General features: G+C 38.2%; 1 protein-coding gene across 4 annotated transcripts in view; it reads left to right on the top strand.

Annotated features, from left to right (window-relative positions):
- LOC306756120 (focal adhesion kinase 1-like) overlaps nt 1-17082 on the top strand; it is a 60082-nt gene that overhangs the window by 13868 nt on the left and 29132 nt on the right. For all 4 annotated transcript variants that reach the window (XM_079240783.1, XM_079240785.1, XM_079240784.1 and 1 more), the window contains exons 3-15: nt 8320-8600; nt 8716-8882; nt 10210-10297; nt 10504-10583; nt 11062-11124; nt 11257-11311; nt 11598-11738; nt 12044-12121; nt 12999-13106; nt 13628-13745; nt 14120-14150; nt 14620-14690; nt 15752-15808. In XM_079240783.1, the coding sequence (XP_079096909.1) occupies nt 8364-8600; nt 8716-8882; nt 10210-10297; nt 10504-10583; nt 11062-11124; nt 11257-11311; nt 11598-11738; nt 12044-12121; nt 12999-13106; nt 13628-13745; nt 14120-14150; nt 14620-14690; nt 15752-15808 (1294 nt within the window). In that variant the 5' untranslated portion in view covers nt 8320-8363. The remainder of the gene's footprint in view (nt 1-8319; nt 8601-8715; nt 8883-10209; nt 10298-10503; nt 10584-11061; nt 11125-11256; nt 11312-11597; nt 11739-12043; nt 12122-12998; nt 13107-13627; nt 13746-14119; nt 14151-14619; nt 14691-15751; nt 15809-17082) is intronic.

The following is a 17082-nucleotide window of genomic DNA, read 5'->3' as shown; positions in this document are numbered from 1 at the left end:
ATCAGCTTGCCTGCTTTCCACTGCATCAGATCTCAATTACAGGATTTCTGCCCCCCTTTTCTCTCCTTCCATGCCCTACACACAAACATACACGCACTCATGCGCGCGCACACACACCACTTCGTTCCCCTCCCTTGATGGTCTGCCTGTTAGTGATCAGAGCAGCTTTTTCACAGTGTGGACATAGCGGAGGAGAAACGTTTGGCCGCTCCCGCTTTTTGCTGACACTCACACTTGCATGCACTGTATTTCACTTTTATATTTCTCTCACATATTCACACAGTTACTTCCTTCCATGCTAACGTGCACGCATACTCTCATTACCGGCTCTCCCGGGCTTACACACATACTTTCGCCCTCTACAAGCTCTTTGGTGCACTTCGTAGACTGCTCAAGGATTTCTCTGGATAAACACTGTGTTTGTGTTTTGCTGCAACGTGTGTGAGAGATTGAAAGTAATGTTTGGATTTTGCTTCTCTTGCACCACTACAGAAGAACGCCTTCAGAAGCCAGACTAAATGACACACGGCCGACTGACTTAAAAAAATGGAATTACTGCATCAGATTCTCTCCTACAATCTCATCCTTGTCTTCGTCTGACTCCAGTACAGTGCAGCTTTGCATCACAGCCTTTTTTTTTTTGTTCCTGCCTTTTCTTTTCTTAACCTCTTCAGGTCTCTGTCACCTCACATCTCTTTTCAACATCAGATACCTGTTTTGGCCCGGTTGCCTCCTGCAGGCACTGAGCATTGTGAGAAAGCTTTGGTGGATGTGAGCTTCAGCTTCTCCCTGGGGTTTCTTGGTTTTCTTTCTTTATTCCGCTTGCTTTGTTGGCTCTTTTAGTCTTTTATTTCTTTTCTTTTTCTGTTTTTACAGTATATATTTACTTTTTTTTTTTATGTTCTTTTTCAACTCATGCTCAAAAATTATTCTCTTTCTTGCTCTCTGCATCCTGTCCTCTTCTTTGCTCTTCATTTTCCCTCCTGCATTGCTTTGCTCTCATCTTCCGCTCCCTCACTATGCTCCAGTTCTCTGCACCCCTCGCTGCCCTACATTTTTGTTTCTTTTATTCATTGATGCTCATTTCTCTCCTCTTCTTTCTGTGATTTATTTTTCTATTCCCTTTGAACAATTTTGTGGATTTACATTTACCTTTTTCTGGAGAGTTGTGCATTTATGTAATCGTATGGAGTCTACTTTTCCAGCAAAGGCTGCAAGTGTCATTTTTATAACCTGGATACTTGACAAACAGTGCCAAGCTGAGTGATTTCAGATTTATGGCTGCACGGATGAGACGGTCTTAATGTTTGTCAAAGACTGATAAATTGGATTATTAAGTCTGCACTGATGATGGGAATTTGATATTTTGCAAGGATTTATCGGACAACAAGATGACCTAATGGGAAGGACATCATTCCTGAACTACAGGAGCCAAGCTGCAGTCTCCGATTTCAAAGCTTTCCTATTACTGAAACATCATTCAGCAAATAATTGTCTTATCTCCATCCTCTGAGACTCTTGCACCTTGATGTGGAGAAACTAAGGAAAGAGAGGAGTTCATTACATTCTCATTGCACAATAGTAAGGGTATTTTGCTGGGTCAATGGTTAGGGTGTGAGTTGGATGGATAGAGAATATGGACCGCGACTGCAAGTTGCTTCAAGTCATAAAAAAAACCTCTGCAAGCTGCAGAGGACTGAGTTCCATTCTTGTGATCTGTAGTTTTTTCCCCAGGTAGTTTACATTGAAATTGAGTGAATCTAATTTGTTTAGCAAGCAGATTATCACCTGTGGACTGACTTTCTAAGAAACCTTCATTTGTACAGATATTCAGCTGCCCAGGCCACTAAGAAACCAGACTTATTTAGTTATTGTGTGATTAACACATTTCAGTCCTGTATATCAGTTGCATTTGTTCTCTGTGATAAATGTCTTACTCACAGACTGGCATTTCCTGCAACATCCTCATCATCAAATCTTAGAGAACTACACAGCATCTAGTTTTCTCTGCTTCAATGAAATTTGCTAAACTCTGGGACACTGGTTGTGACAGATTTTTTTTTTCTCAATAGAATCACAGGAGGTAATCAATATCCAGCATTTTTAAAGACATTTTTGGTCGTTTCTTCATTTGCTTCACTCGACGTTTATCTAGCAGGACTCATTTTTCTTATATAGTTGCAAAAAGCTGGAATTAGTCCCTATCTTTGGATCTATGCTATATTCTGGACCCAGCAGTTTTGTCTGGGCCCTGTGGCCCAACTTGAAACTGCTCTTCCTGCAGAAAGAATGGAGAACAGTGGCTGCATCCCTCTCTGCTGGAGCAAGGCGGCCTGCATCTATGCTCAGCACCCCTTATCAAGTATGTACAAAGAGAGTCTGCGAATAGTAACATTTCACATGTTAAACTGTGAAAAAGCAGTTAACCGTTTACTGTTTGTTTCACAATTACAGCATCAGAGCCTCAATGAGCGAGTTGGTTTTGTTTTTTTGTTTTTTTTTTTATTCACACACCTTTTCATCCATTACACTGTTAAGAAATGCTTATGCCAGCCAAAACACATACACACTGATTCATGATTGTGAAAATCAGGAATGCCAAACAAAGAGAAATTGAAAATAATCTCAGTATATGAAGAGCTATCTGTTAATACATCATTATGGTCTGCTACAAGAGACTTAGATTTGATCCTCTTCTGGCTGTTTCTCTGCTGCTAATACTTAAGAATAACTATGAATGTAACAGGAAATTTACTAATTGATAATACTTAATAATTTCACAGATTTATCGTTGTAAGAATGTATTTAAATATACTTACACTCAAAGTTAGTGTAGGTACTTTATAACTGTATGGATATATAGCTAGTGTTATTACTGCACATTTCTCCTTTGCTGCAGATGATGTGCATCCTTGGCAGAGGATGGAGTAGGATAAGTAGTGTGAGATAGGGGAAGGGCAGAGGGAATTGTTTGAGGTTGAGAGAAAGATGAGAGGCAGGAAGGAAGAGCGCTGGCTCAGTTGGACTGGAGGATCAAATATTGCTGGGAAATGTGGCTCAATTTGAGAAAGTCTGTAAGAATCAGAAGAAGGAAACACTGACTTTAGGAATGGGTTTAAAGAAAAATTACAGATGAAAAATAAGAGGATAGGGAGTGAAAATACAGGAACTTTGGCTGATGAGGACTCCAACAGATGGGGAATGGGGAGAGCTGGGGGATAAGTGTGTGAGGAGAAGAGATAGAAGGGAATGGTTTAATGATGGAGGGTTCAGCTTCCCCCAGACTGGGCTAATGCCAGTAACCCAGATACTCGTTAAGACAAGGAGATAAACCGTCCTTATGCTCCTGCTGCTATGGGCAGAGCTGATCCTCAGTCTGCTGCAGTCGAACTGGCTGTATGTTAGTTACTGAACCCCGATTGGGGTCCTGCAGCTGCCTGCTCCCGTCTTGGCTGCTGGCTGCATGACCTACTTGATATCATTTCTGTCCTTGTAAATGTGTTGCTGCATGTATGTGCGCATTTGTTTCTGTCCGTTTTCATATTGTTTTAATCCATAACATAACTATATATTGTTGAATTCACTATGCCCCCCCCCCCCCCCCAACATATAGATTTTTGACACTATTCAAATTTTTAAGCTTTCAGTCATTTATCAGAAGTGATTTTTCTTCCTAAAATATATTACATAAAGAATATTGCGTTCCATCAGGTATGAACACAACCTGTTGTGATTAGCTGTACTCAGAGAAAGGAAAACAGTTTTTGTATACTTCCTAACGGTGTGGTGTAACAGTGTTTGGAAGCATGAAGTGGCTGTGCACATTGACATTCCTGGTTCTCTAAAAGGATTTAGTAAAGCTGAGTGTAGTATTTAGATTATGGTTATGTATGTGATTTCTGATTTGTGTTTGCAGTGAAATACATCTGACTGTAGCTGGTGATTCGGTTGCCTCTACTTAAAAAACAACGGCAGACATTACTCTTTTAAGAACCAAAAACAAAATAATGATAATATAACACATGTAGAATAAAATGTCTGCTTGAAGTTTGTGAATAATATTAGAAGAAACTCTTTCTGGGGATTTGTCTTTGCGTATAAAGTCACATTGAAAACACAGCTCAGTTCATGAAAACTCAGGCGTGTCAGAAGCAGTGTCAGCAACTACATTGTACACGTCCCATTTTTAAATGCACGGTGGATCTTCAATGGGATTGTTAAGTAAGTTAAGCTGAATACATAGTGCGCAAGAAATAGTTCAATGAACCTGAAAATTTGAAGTATTCATTCATTTTCAATACGGCTTAATCTAATTCAGGTCCAACACAGAGACAAACAACCACTCGCACTCACACAGACTCCTGGGGACAATTTACAGTGACCAATTCACCTTAACATGCATGTTAAGTGGGAAGACACTGGAGATAAACGGGGAGAAAATCCAGACTTCGCACAGAAAGGCCACTGTTCAAACCTCCCCTCCAGCCGAGGCTTGAACCAGCAACCTCTTCGAAACAAAACCACTAAAGACACAACAAATCTTCTCAGGTCTTTTTACGAAGCTTGAAATTTTAGTAGCCATCAAAGTAAAAAAAACCTTCCCACTATATTTATAATGTTCAACAGGGCAGTATAGTATGATGTTTTACCTATTAGAATATTACTTGGGATTATGGGATTTATCAGACAGTCACAAGCTGGCTGTATTGTTAATGACAATGTAGGAACATTGTTAATTGACTTGAACTGGATTGAGTCATATATCCCTATGTCATCACCATATTAGTATTAGTCTAATTACATGATCCCAGTAACACAGCAAGAGGGGTGTTTGTAATCTGATCTGCACTAATCCATTGTACCAAAGCCTTGAGGGTCTGTCAGGACTGTTACTGTTATGCACTGGCCTCTTTGCTTTGCAATGCACAACTACACTATAAGCGCTTTATCCTTAGCAGAGCATGTTACTACAGTTATTTACTCAAGAAAGCATGAACATGTACTTTTTTCTTTCAATTCATTTCAGAAAATTAATTACTTCTGTTTTAGAGACTTTAAACTTTCATCACTGGTCTGATTCTGTCACCTTACAGGTAACATGTCCCCTAAATTTACTTCAGATCTTTAATGCAAAGCAGATCATGGTCAAGGTCAGTACGCCAGAAACTTTCCTAAATAGAAACAAAACCAAACAACCACTGTTAGGGCAGCTGAAAGTGTGGATATTTTTAAGAGGCAGCATAGACTTAGGGAAATCTTCTAATTGATTATCATTGGCATTATATAGTCTTATTCTATACCCTTTTTAAGTTTTTTTTTTCCTTTTTTTTTTAAATTTATTTATTTTTTTTACATTATTTCATTTTTTTTTAATATCAATTCTCCAGTGTATTCATTTTCCTGAAGCAAATGGTGGCGGTGAGGAGGACAGTCTGAGAGATTGTTTTATGTACATAAGTGCATGTGTGTGTCTGAGTGTGTTGTATGTGTGCAATGTTTGTTTCTATGTGTCCATATAAATATGTTTCTGCATATGTGACAATTATAAATTTCTGGTCATGTAGATTTGATGAGAGGATGGAAAAGGGAGGAGGATGGTTTATCGTGCTTTTAATGTAAAGGACTGAATTGCATTTTATGTACGATAAAGTGCTCGATAAATAAAGTTGGATTTGGTATTACATAGAGATAATAAATCACATTCATCTCAGTTGGGGACACAAGTGAAACTTGGGAATAAAAGTAAACGAGAACATTGTCTCTCCTTAGATGGAGGAAGTAATATTGTGTAGTATATAAATATGCAGTGCTACACACACTTTAAATGCAGCAGGTTCTTGTAAGAACAGAGTGCTGACTCAAGGCATCATTGTGTCCTCATTAACAATTTTACAGTCATTGTGTTCATGCACACTCACACCTACACACACAGTTACACATTTCACTGTCTTCTCTCTTGGAGAGGTAAAAGATTGGCAACCTTTACAAATAGCTGAATCAACTAACTCTGGACCAGTCTCCATGTTTCTGATCTGGTTATTAACTATTTACAAAACATGAAACGCTGAATATTCTGATTAATCTGTTTTTGATTCACTGCAGGTAGTTCAGTGTCGCCTACAGCAGCAGTTAACCTTTTTGCAACACAGTACCACTTGTAAAAAGTTTTTTCAGCCAAGTACTCCCTCACCACTGCAAAGTACTTTTGGTTCAGAAAAAAAATGAAATACAGCACTTTGTCATTTGTGTTTGGCTTATTGAACTTTAATTGTTTTTTGCACATCTCTAGTACGCTTCAACCAGGACTCCATTTCGTTGTCAAGGCAACAGTGACTGACAGATATGATTTGGCTCGTTACGCGTGGGGTTTAATTCACATCGGAATGTGGGATTTATGGAGGAAGAAAATGGTGTAAATCTAAATGTAAATTCAGTTTATGAATGTACACTTGCATTTATTTGAATATATTAAACATTTATAGAATAATATTATTTTATTTATGGATGTTTTAAAGAAAACATAAAAAGATATGTTTTCAAAAAATTTCACATACCCCCTGGAATGCCTTGAAGAACCCCTAGAGGTACATGTACCTCCATTTGAGAAACAGTGACCTAAAGCACTGAGCTGAACCACAGCAGTCACTTTTCTTTGTATGTTTATATTTTGTCAGTTGCATTTACTGTCTCTTTACTTTGTGGAAGAGATGTATCATCTCATAAGTAAAAGCAGATCTTCATTGTAATCATGATGCAGATTCCATTTTTAGACAGGTGTTAAGAAAAATGTCAAAGATCAGATTTGGTTTTCTTGTGCTTTTTTTTATGTGATATCTCAAATTCACAGTCAGCAAAAGCCAGTTCCTGGAGTGGTGATGACTCAACAAACCCAGCTGGGAGAGTCAGGAAGTGACAGTATGACAACAGTATGTCTTGCAAAAGGATGAGATTTTGCCAATTAAACAGGAAACAGAATATAACCATAATTTTAAAGTGATATAAAGGTGATAGAAGAATGCTATTTTTTACCTATTTTTGTTCGAATAAAAATAAATCTTTAGGTGGCGTTGCACATCAAGGTAGATTGTAGGGGTGGGAAAAATCTAATCGAAAAATTGAAAATCAGGATTTTTTTGCTTCACAATTTTCAAATAGATTTTTTGTGTAAAAAAAAAAAAAAGAGAAAAAAAAGAAAGAATTTTTAAAAATAAATAAAAATGATCCATTATAAAATTTTGGTCATTTTTTTATTGTTTTTTTTGTTTTGTTTTTTATTTTTTATCTTGTCTTCTTGGGCATCATAGCAGCAGAATGATGGTCTGGCTACTGGGTTGTTTTTTCCCTAATTGAAATAAAGAAAAACTAAAAAGTTTTATTAATTTTTTTTTGTTTTTAATCTACAAAAAATCAGCAATATCGAAGAATTGTGAGAATCACTATTTAAATCGAATTGGCACCCAAAAAATCGGAATCGAATCGGGACAAAAGCATATCGTCACAGTCCTAGTAGATTGATGGAAATTTTGACTGATATCTCAAATTTTAGTTCCACAGAAATGTATCGGGAAAAAAATCCAAGTGCTCGTTATCAGATGTAGAATTAAAGCTGACAGATTTTTGAGGTAGAGAACCAGGGGTCTTATCGCTCCACTTCTGTAGGTCTACAACTATTCATTCATCCACCCATTGCATCCATGTGGCCCACTACTCAGAGTGGTAGAAATTCACCCCAGAGAGAGTTATTTCCAGCTTGTATTGCATCTTCGACTCTTGCTTCACTACAGGAAGGGCTCATCGACCTGTTCACTTACACCTTAGACCTTATACTAACAACACTGTCTACCTCAGTGATTTAACAACTGGCCGTCCCGTTTTATTGCAGCATGTCTTACTGATTGAGGTTTCATTTTTATCTGTTTAAACTCTGGTATAAATTGTTGAATTGATAGACTGATTCCATTAGATGCTTCTTAAAATAGCTTTTGTCAGTGATTTATTTGAGTCTGACCGATGGACCCCTATGACTGTGTATTACAAGGCAGTTGCAATATTAGAAGTCTATTTAAACCACTACATCTGTTTTTTTTCTGGCATTCATCTTTTTTTAATGTCTTTATAATTGTTGCATATTTCGGTTGCAACTGTGAGACAGCCTGAGTGATGCTTGATGATATTTTCTGATTGATGTCTAAAGAAAATTGTGGAAGCAGGGATTTTTTTATAATAAATACCCTTCGGATTCCCCCTGAGGAATCACTGCATAATTACAGATTGCAAGATCTTAATAGCTCTAAGACTGTTTGAATGTCTCCTTTTCAGAATATGACGGCCAGTTAGCCCCAGCAGGACCACCTGAGTCAGGAATGGCATCGTCTTCCTACCTGGAGCCCAGCCTCAATCACTCTGCAGCAGGTGGTTGTGGAGTGAAATCTCGGCCTGGAATGCCTGGTGGTCCCGGCACTAGTGGCTCTGCTGGAGGACTAGAGCGACCCCCAGGCTCTATGGACCGGATACTAAAGATCTTCCATTACTTTGAGACAAACAGTGAACCTTGCACGTGGGCGAGTAATATCAGGCATGGAGATGCGACAGATGTCAGGGTGAGACACACAAACATTTATTACTAGTTAAGTCGTCAGAAAGTTTCCTGATAGTCATTTTTTGTTTGTTTGTTTTTTGTTTTTGTTTTCTCTGTCTTTCATCTTCTTTAAACAGGGTGTTATCCAGAAGATAGCCGAGATCCACAAATTGCACTGTGTGTCCTCTCTGGGCCTTCGGCTCACCCATTTGCACTCGGATGCTCTCCACTGGTTACACCCTGATTTGGGCGTGTCTCATGTGAGGGAGAAATATGAGAAACAACATCCCCAAGAAGAGTGGAGGTAAAGTTCTTTATTTTTTTAAACATTGTCTGCTTCTAGTTTTCATATTTGCTCTTTAAGTAGGACGTGTGATGTTTGATGGTTATTCTCAGTTTGTAGGGTAAACAAATTCCGCCATATATTGGACGCTTTCTTAGAAATTTTTGAGCTAATATCCAAAAGCAGCGCAAATAAAATAATTTACAGTTATAAAATTGGCTAAATGATAAACAACCCTAAAAGTTACCAATGTTTTGTTAGGTTCGCCTTACTAGCAGATGCCAGACCCCATAAAGACAGCATGTCGTCTTATGAAACCTCAAAAATTTTCTTTTCATTAAATACAACCCAAAAATGATGTTCAAAGTTGATAAATGGTCCAGAATATTGATGTGGATCAGTTGTCTTACTGTAAGATGAAAGTTAGTTGACATTGGTGTTCATCATATTTAGGTGACACAGTTGGACAGTGGTGATGTATGATGGAAAGATCTGGTTGTTGTTCAGAGCTCAACTTAAAATTTTGTCCTTCATCCTGTATGTGATGTTGCACCTGAAGTCATTATAATTAGAATGAATTCAACAGGAAGACAGATCAGGGAAGCTTTGCCAGTTCTTGTAGCCTGTGTGCCTCGGAGAGTGGCAGAACTGCAAGCCCGCAGGAGTTTCTGCTGCTGCCAAGCTATTGTTAGAACAGCAGCAGTAGCCCAGGGGATGGACTGACTCTGTCTCACTCAACTCTTGTTCTCTGCTGTATTTTCTCTTATTTTTCTTACATGTTTTCACTCTGTATTTCCACTTTGATCCATCTTTCTTCCTTTTTTTTTATTGTGCTTTTTCATTTCTCCGAAATACACTATTTTCTTTCTTTTGAGTTCATTCATAATAGAGCTGGAAGTTTTATTCATTTTGTCCTCGGCCTTGATATGCTATGTTATCTAACTGCAGGCTTATGGCAGCATTGCAACTTAAAGCGCACTGTTCTCTTGACCTATTTCTTTCTACTTTATTCACTGCAGTGTGTCACTCACAAACAAATTTGCCACTAGAAACAATGATGCCCTATGTGGGTACATCTGTGAAGCATCTAGGGGCAAGTGCGATTTTGGGAATTGTGCAAGTTATCTCTTATTATTAATTCTTGTATTAATAACCCAGTGTGTAACATTTCACTCTGCTATTAGATCAAATATGGTGAGGAGAGAGGCCTAATGTCTCACCATGTTGAAGTGACGCAGCAAAACAAGAGTAAAACACAGAATTTGCCCTGACCGACCTATATGTCATCCTACCAAGTGTTCTGCCTCCCTGTGAAGACCCACTCTCACTTTTCTCCTGTCATTTTCAGGTATGAGTTGCGAATACGGTACCTTCCTAAAGGTTATCTCAGCCATTTCTCTGAAGACAAACCCTCTCTGAACTACCTCTATCATCAGGTGAGGACATTCAGGATCAGAGTGAAGACTAAAAACTGTTTATTTTTTAATAATTCCAAGCATTTCTGTCTGCAGAAATGCTTGGAATTATGCAGACAGGCTAGAAATCTTTGAAAAAGTATCACCTTATTTGTAACTACATATTTTAAGGACAATGGACTTCAGCTGATCATTTTGATATAATGCTATAATTTGTGTCTCTCCAGGTGAAAAGTGACTATATGCAACATATAGCTGACCAGGTGGATCAAGATGTTGCACTGAAACTAGGCTGTTTGGAAATAAGGTGAGTAAACACAGCTCTACTGTCATCAAACATGTTGGCTGTCAAACAGAGCTGATGCAAAAACCAAAGAAGAGCTCTTTAGGAATTTGTTATGACTGTTCTTTTGTTTGATGATTATTATTAAAAGTGGAAATAATGACTTAATTTTATCAGTTATGTGAGTAACTTAGTTAATCAGTTTGAATTTATATGCATTTCATCGACTGTGATGTGCAACAACTGTTTCAAAGGAAAGACTTTTGTGCCGTTACAAACTTCATCAAATTTGGTTTTTCATCAGTTTTCTGATGTGTGGCATCCATATAAAAACTAATTTGTTGAAGCAGGGCTAGTAGCAACAAAGTCTGGCTACTAGTTCAGTTGTCACTATCAGGATTAGTTTTTTATTATTATTATCAGACTCTATATAAAATGTTTCCAAAAGTTGTATTTTATGAGAATAATTTAAATATAATAATGCCTCCTTCTCCTCATACAGGAGGTTCTTCCGAGAGATGCCAGGCAACGCGCTGGATAAGAAGTCCAACTATGAGCTACTTGAGTAAGATCATTAATTTTTGTCCTCTTTGGAAACTGTTACCAGTAATTTAATTATAATCTTTATATTTTAAATGTGAGTAAAGTTACATTTGCAACTGTTTAGAGATAGATGTGGCATTGTTTTTCTTTGTAGGAAAGATGTGGGTTTGAGAAGGTTTTTCCCTAAAAGCCTGTTAGACTCCCTGAAGGTAAGATTTTCCCATTTGTAAAACCAGATTTATCAAAAGTAAAAATGGAAATAACTCTGACTGCAATGTGCTGCCTGTAGTACAGCAGCCTGACCGGCTGTTTGCTTTAGTGGCAGGGTGACCAACTTGATCTTTATCTGATTGCACTGAATTAAGTGAAATCTCCTGTTATCAACTTTCAGCATGTCCTATCATTCATGTGGCTCTGAACAACTTTCTCCCAGAAAGATTTAACTAGGTTTCCCCCCCCCCCCCCCCCCTCCTTCTTCTCCCCACTCTCTATTAGGCAAAGACTCTTCGTAAGCAGATCCAGCAGACCTTTAAGCAGTTTGCTAACCTCAATGATGAGCAGAGCATCCATAAGTTCTTTGAGATACTCTCGCCCATCTATCGCTTCGACAAGGAGTGCTTCAAATGCGCTTTAGGGGTAGGATGACTCTCAAGTCTTAGAGAAAATGCTGCATTTAAATCAATAAGGCAGAAGTAAGAGATTTAGCTTGCACAGGCAATTTGTAAACTTCATCCTGTCCTATGGGACATTGTATGTCCCATAAGACTAGATAAGAATTTAGGTTGTCTTATTTTATAATATATAATTACATTTAGTGTAAAACAAAGATAAATGAAAGCAATGATTATGATGGATGTGATCCAGATATTTAATACTGTGTATTTTCTGGGGGGGGGGTTTTGTGTTTTTTTTGGTTGTTGTTTTTTTCCCCTCCCCATTAGTCTAGTTGGGTAATATCAGTAGAGTTAGCAATCGGACCAGAGGAAGGAATCAGCTACCTCACAGACAAGGGCTCAACAGTAAGTATGCACATTCATTTCATTTTTATTAAGTTTCATTTAAACTTTTTTTTTTTTTTTTTTTAAATTATTTTTGTTTTATTCCTTTCAGCGACCCTTAAAAGCATTTTGCAATATGCACTATGATTCTGAGAAACCGTAGTTGCTATTCACCACACTGCCCTCTGCTGGTTTGATTTTCCAGTTTCACGTGTTTTCTTGTCTTCACTCCTAGTTTTAATAAGTTTTGAAATGCCATAAAAAATTGTTTATATTATGAAATAGATGTCTTAAGCTGGTAAAAGCCAGATCTGCAAACATCAGGTTACAATGTAATTTGAAAAATCAAACATCAGTTCTGTTCTGCAGTGACAAATCAAGATGAACGCGTGCACACTTTATTCTTCAATGCTTCCAGTGGTTTCACCTTAATTAAAAACACATTGCCCTGGTAAATGTGATGAAATCAATTTATTATGTCTATGCAAATCAAAGGCTAACATAGACAGAGAAAAATTCTCTCTAGATGGCATCACCTTGCTCAAATTGTTATTTTCATGCATGTACAGCAGACCTGTAATGTTCCTGAGATGTTTTCATTGTATAAAAGTGGATTCTAACTCTCCAGATATGTATTCTGTGTTTTTCCAGGAAAATGATATGTGGAGATTTTTAAACACTGTATGCATGATACTGATATCAACACCTGTTTGCTATTTCCCACACAATGTTAAGCTCAAGTCTTCCAGTTCAGTCATAAATGAGTTTTTTTGAGCACGCTTGTGTGTGATGTTAACAGCATTTACATTATCACTATTTTCAAGTATTTTCCAGCGTATTTGGTATTAAGCAATTAATGTGATTCTCAATATGTATGTTTATGTCCTTGTCTCTGCAGCCTACACATTTAGCAAACTTTAATCAAGTCCAGTCCATCCAATACTCTGCTTTGGAGGAGAAAGATAGGAAAGGGATGCTGCAGCTGAACGTAGCTGGAGCTCCAGAGGTAAGATCATGCATGCTGAATCGTCTTCCATTGGTTTTTACATTTAGAGGGTAGTTTATTTTCTTCCAAATAATGTGGATTTAGTCTTGCTACCTTGTAATATCAGTCTGAAGACATGCATTTCTAAATCCTGTGGCAGATGAGTCTTTTTCAAAGTCTAAGTTACTGTGTATAAAAGGATCCAAACCAAAAATGGTTCTTGTGAATTATTGAACTTGTGCTGGCCTGCAGGACTAATGCAGTAAAATAGATGTTGGCAAAACTGAAGACATGTTTGAGGTTGCGAAGGCAGCTGTTACCATCTCCACTTGAGTGGGTGTGTGTTGCAAGCAGGCTTCCTCTGATGGAAAGCATGTGTGCATCACTGCAACAGCATCAATGTAAGGGTGTGTGCGTGTGTGCATATGTGTGTGCATGCACTAGTGACGGACATTACTCCCAAGAAAGCTCTCATTGTGCCACTGTGAAGCAACTCCTTGTCCCACTCTAATCCTTCTGTCTGTGTGGGTGTGTGTGTGTAGCCCCTCACGGTCACTACAGCATTGCTGACTACGGCAGAAAACATGGCTGACTTGATTGACGGCTACTGTCGACTCGTCTCCTCTGTTAGTCACTCCTTCATCGTCAGAGTTCACAAAGGTAGGATGTACCATTATGTTGATATTTCAGTCATACAGTTGTGTGTCCCTGTCACTGAAATCAAGATTTTTTTCTTAAGTGTTTAACAGCATCATATGTAGTCATAGAACTGTGCACAGCAACGTGATGATGAGGGTGATTACCATTTTTTTTTTATTTGAACAGTCTCTTGGCTGACATTTTAAACTGTAGTCAAGTCTGATTGTTGCTGGTGAAGCTCTGTGTTTGTCACTTTGAATAATAACCAGCCTGGTTGTTGCTAGCTTTTTCTAAAAATGGCAGCGGCTGCAAAGAAATGCTAACAGTCAAGTTGGGGCTCTAACATGAAGCCATCTGCTCTGTGCCTAATTCATGCATTCATTTTGTCTCTGCAGAGGGTGATAGAGCCCTTCCTTCTATACCAAAGTAAGTAAGCTAACTCTGTTTATGTTGATAAGATGTAAAAAGAAGTTGTTTTGCTTATAGCAGAAGTGTTGAGGTCAATGGTCTGATGATGGATTAAAAAAAAAAAAAGGTCACTTTTTCCTAGAATGACGGTCATATTTCTTTATATGCAGTCATTTAAAAGTTTTGGTTTTGAGAAATGGTTAATTCTTTTATTTTTTTTAAGCAGATCACATTTAGTTTTTGTTTACTGTTGTAGGGTTCAGTGTCTGGATTTAATCCAGTCAAAACCTTTATTGAAAAGTGTAACCCTGGAGTTGTTGATGAATAATGATCATCAATGTGCAGCCACTCATGATGAGTGGGTGGATCTTCCCTTTCTCTGATTCTACTTCTGCCCTCTTAGCAGCTCATAATGGCTTATTCTGAATACACTGGTCTTGTTAATGAGAGCCAAATCCCAAAAAGGATTTCCCCATCTCTGTTGCAGAGTTTCAAATCACGAGAAGAGGATGGAAAAACGGATGGACGGAGTACGAACCCGAGCCGTTTGTGTGTCAGGTATGAATTTCCTTCTCATTCTCTGTTTACCACTTTGTCTACTTCTCCATCCTCGACTCTAAATGTCGTGAATGACAGTCAAAGCTGAGAGTTAGATAAAGGTTGCATAGATATGCGTGTGCGCCCTGCTTCCCTGATAAAGCCTCATCTGTGTGTGGAGTGAAGAGTCCTTGTCTGGCCAGATGTCCTCGTGGAGAGTTTTAGTCACTGTCACCCTGTCTCTGCTGCGACTGTCTAGTGACCTCTGACTGACACGTCTTTACACAGTTAAAAAAAAAAACACTTTAAATGTCTGAGTAAGCCATCAAAAGATATAATTTAACATTTATATGGTAAAACTAACGCTTCTCTTCCTTGTTTTTCTTTACCATGTTTGTGTTTCATGCTACATGTGGCTACTGCAGGTCACATTAGTGGCGATGGTAAACCTCATTCTTTCTGTTTAACATTTTAATTGGTGAAATTCCTGCTCCTTGTGTTTGCTGTTATTGTCTTGCATGTTAGCACAGTGTCTTTGTGTCTCTTTCTGTATCTGCTCACAAGTATATTTTTGCGATTGGTGGCTCTGGCTGTTTTTCTTCAGCTTGTTTCTCTGGAAAAAAAAAGAAGCTTTCCATCCCTCCCCTTTCCTCTTGCCAGTATTTTTCTGCCTGTGTCCCTCACCGCTGCTCTGACTCACTCTGTTCAGTCGTATGTGAGCATTTGAATTGTTGCTCTTGTGTTTGAAAACTGGTATTCTGGTGGTCTTTGGTAAAGGTACTTCTGTCTGATGCTCTGTTTCTGTCAGGGTGCATTCCCTGATATTTTTTTTTTTTCCTGTTGCATGCAGGGATTTGTGCTAAAGGGAGGTGGCAGATTTAGACAAACAATATGCAGTTTTATTTTAAATCGTACTAAATGCCGATGTAATATTTTGTCTGTGCTGTGTCAAAAATGTTTACCTTCACATCGGAGTTTTTTGATGTGACAGATGTCGGGTCTCTGTCTTCTATCTGTCACCTACTGGGACATGATGCTTCTTGGCGCTTTCTTCTCTCATGACTTCACTCTCTGCTCTGCAGAAACAGACGATTATGCTGAGATCATAGATGAGGAGGACACCTACACCATGCCTTCAAGTAAGTAAACACACACAGATGCACATATATCTAAATGTTGTTGTTAGATAATGTGGCAGGTGGCAGTGAGTGTGCATTTCTGCAGTTAATAAAACAAGTTAAAACTCCAGTTCAGAAATATCTAACTTTGTTCTAATGTCTATATAACATTGTTGTGTGAGTTTGTCTTCATGCCAGATAATAGGGTGTTCTCCTTGTCACATACAAGACCAGATCCTCCTTTTTAAAAACACGTTTTGAAGTTTAGGGCTGTAATGTTATGTTATAAACTGCATGTTATTGAATTAAATTACACATCAGCTCTGAGCTGTTAAAAAGTATGACGAGTCACATGCAGCATTCATATTTGGAAGAGGAAGTCATTCAAACCACACCGTATTATTTTGCCAGAAGTCTATATTTATGTCAAAGGATCTTCCTGAGTCTTTCTTCACACAAAGTCTTCAGACTGCCTCAATCAGCATTTTCTATGACTGTATCCTACTGATCCCATCTTACTGTGACAGTATGGTAATATGTTCTAGTGGGACACATTAAAGTTTGAAACTGTACTTGAATGAGGCCTGTTGTCGCTGCTGAGGAGTGCCTGTTTACCAGGTTTATCACTTTTGTTCATATTATGCTCACTGCAATGCTGAAATGGGCAACGTTGAGAGGCAGAGAAGATGGGTGATGTTAGCGGAATGGATTATGGAAAAGGAGCTGGGATGCATGAAAATACTGTGCAATTTTTTTTTTTTTTTTTTATATCAATGCCTATGTAAGCCGCTGCAGAAGGTCGCTTGGTTGTTTCATTCAGCAAAATGTCAACGCCGCTTGCTTTTTGATCATTCATGAATAATAACAGTGTCATAGCTGAGTTGGAAATCAGGTTTCTGGACTTGTGGGCTGAATTGGTCAAAATACCATATGCTGACACTATAAGATAAAAATTAAGTCAATGAAAAGAAAATCCATTGGATTCATTTTCTGTACTAGTTTTTTAATCAAATGTGATCACTATTTCAGACATTAAGTGATTTTTGCTAGAAAAAGTCCAGAATACGGTACTTTTCTTTTTCAATCGTCTGGCTGTTCGTGTGGGGACTAAGCAGACGGGATGTGACTCTCATAATGACGTTAATAGCAGTTTTCCAACAGTCCATTATGGAAAAAAGCCTTGGTTGGTTTTGTAAACTTACTGATACGTTTCAAACTGTGGTGCACATGGTGGTATAGTGTATTCTGCCCCTTGTATTTTGCTTTTTTACTATAATTAACCGCCTAACAAAACA

This window comes from Telmatherina bonti (genome assembly GCF_933228915.1).
Source record: "Telmatherina bonti genome assembly, chromosome: 5".
Taxonomy (NCBI): Eukaryota; Metazoa; Chordata; class Actinopteri; order Atheriniformes; family Telmatherinidae; genus Telmatherina; species Telmatherina bonti.
The sequence above is the reverse complement of the archived record's forward strand: the minus strand, read 5'-3'. Positions and strand labels throughout refer to the sequence as shown.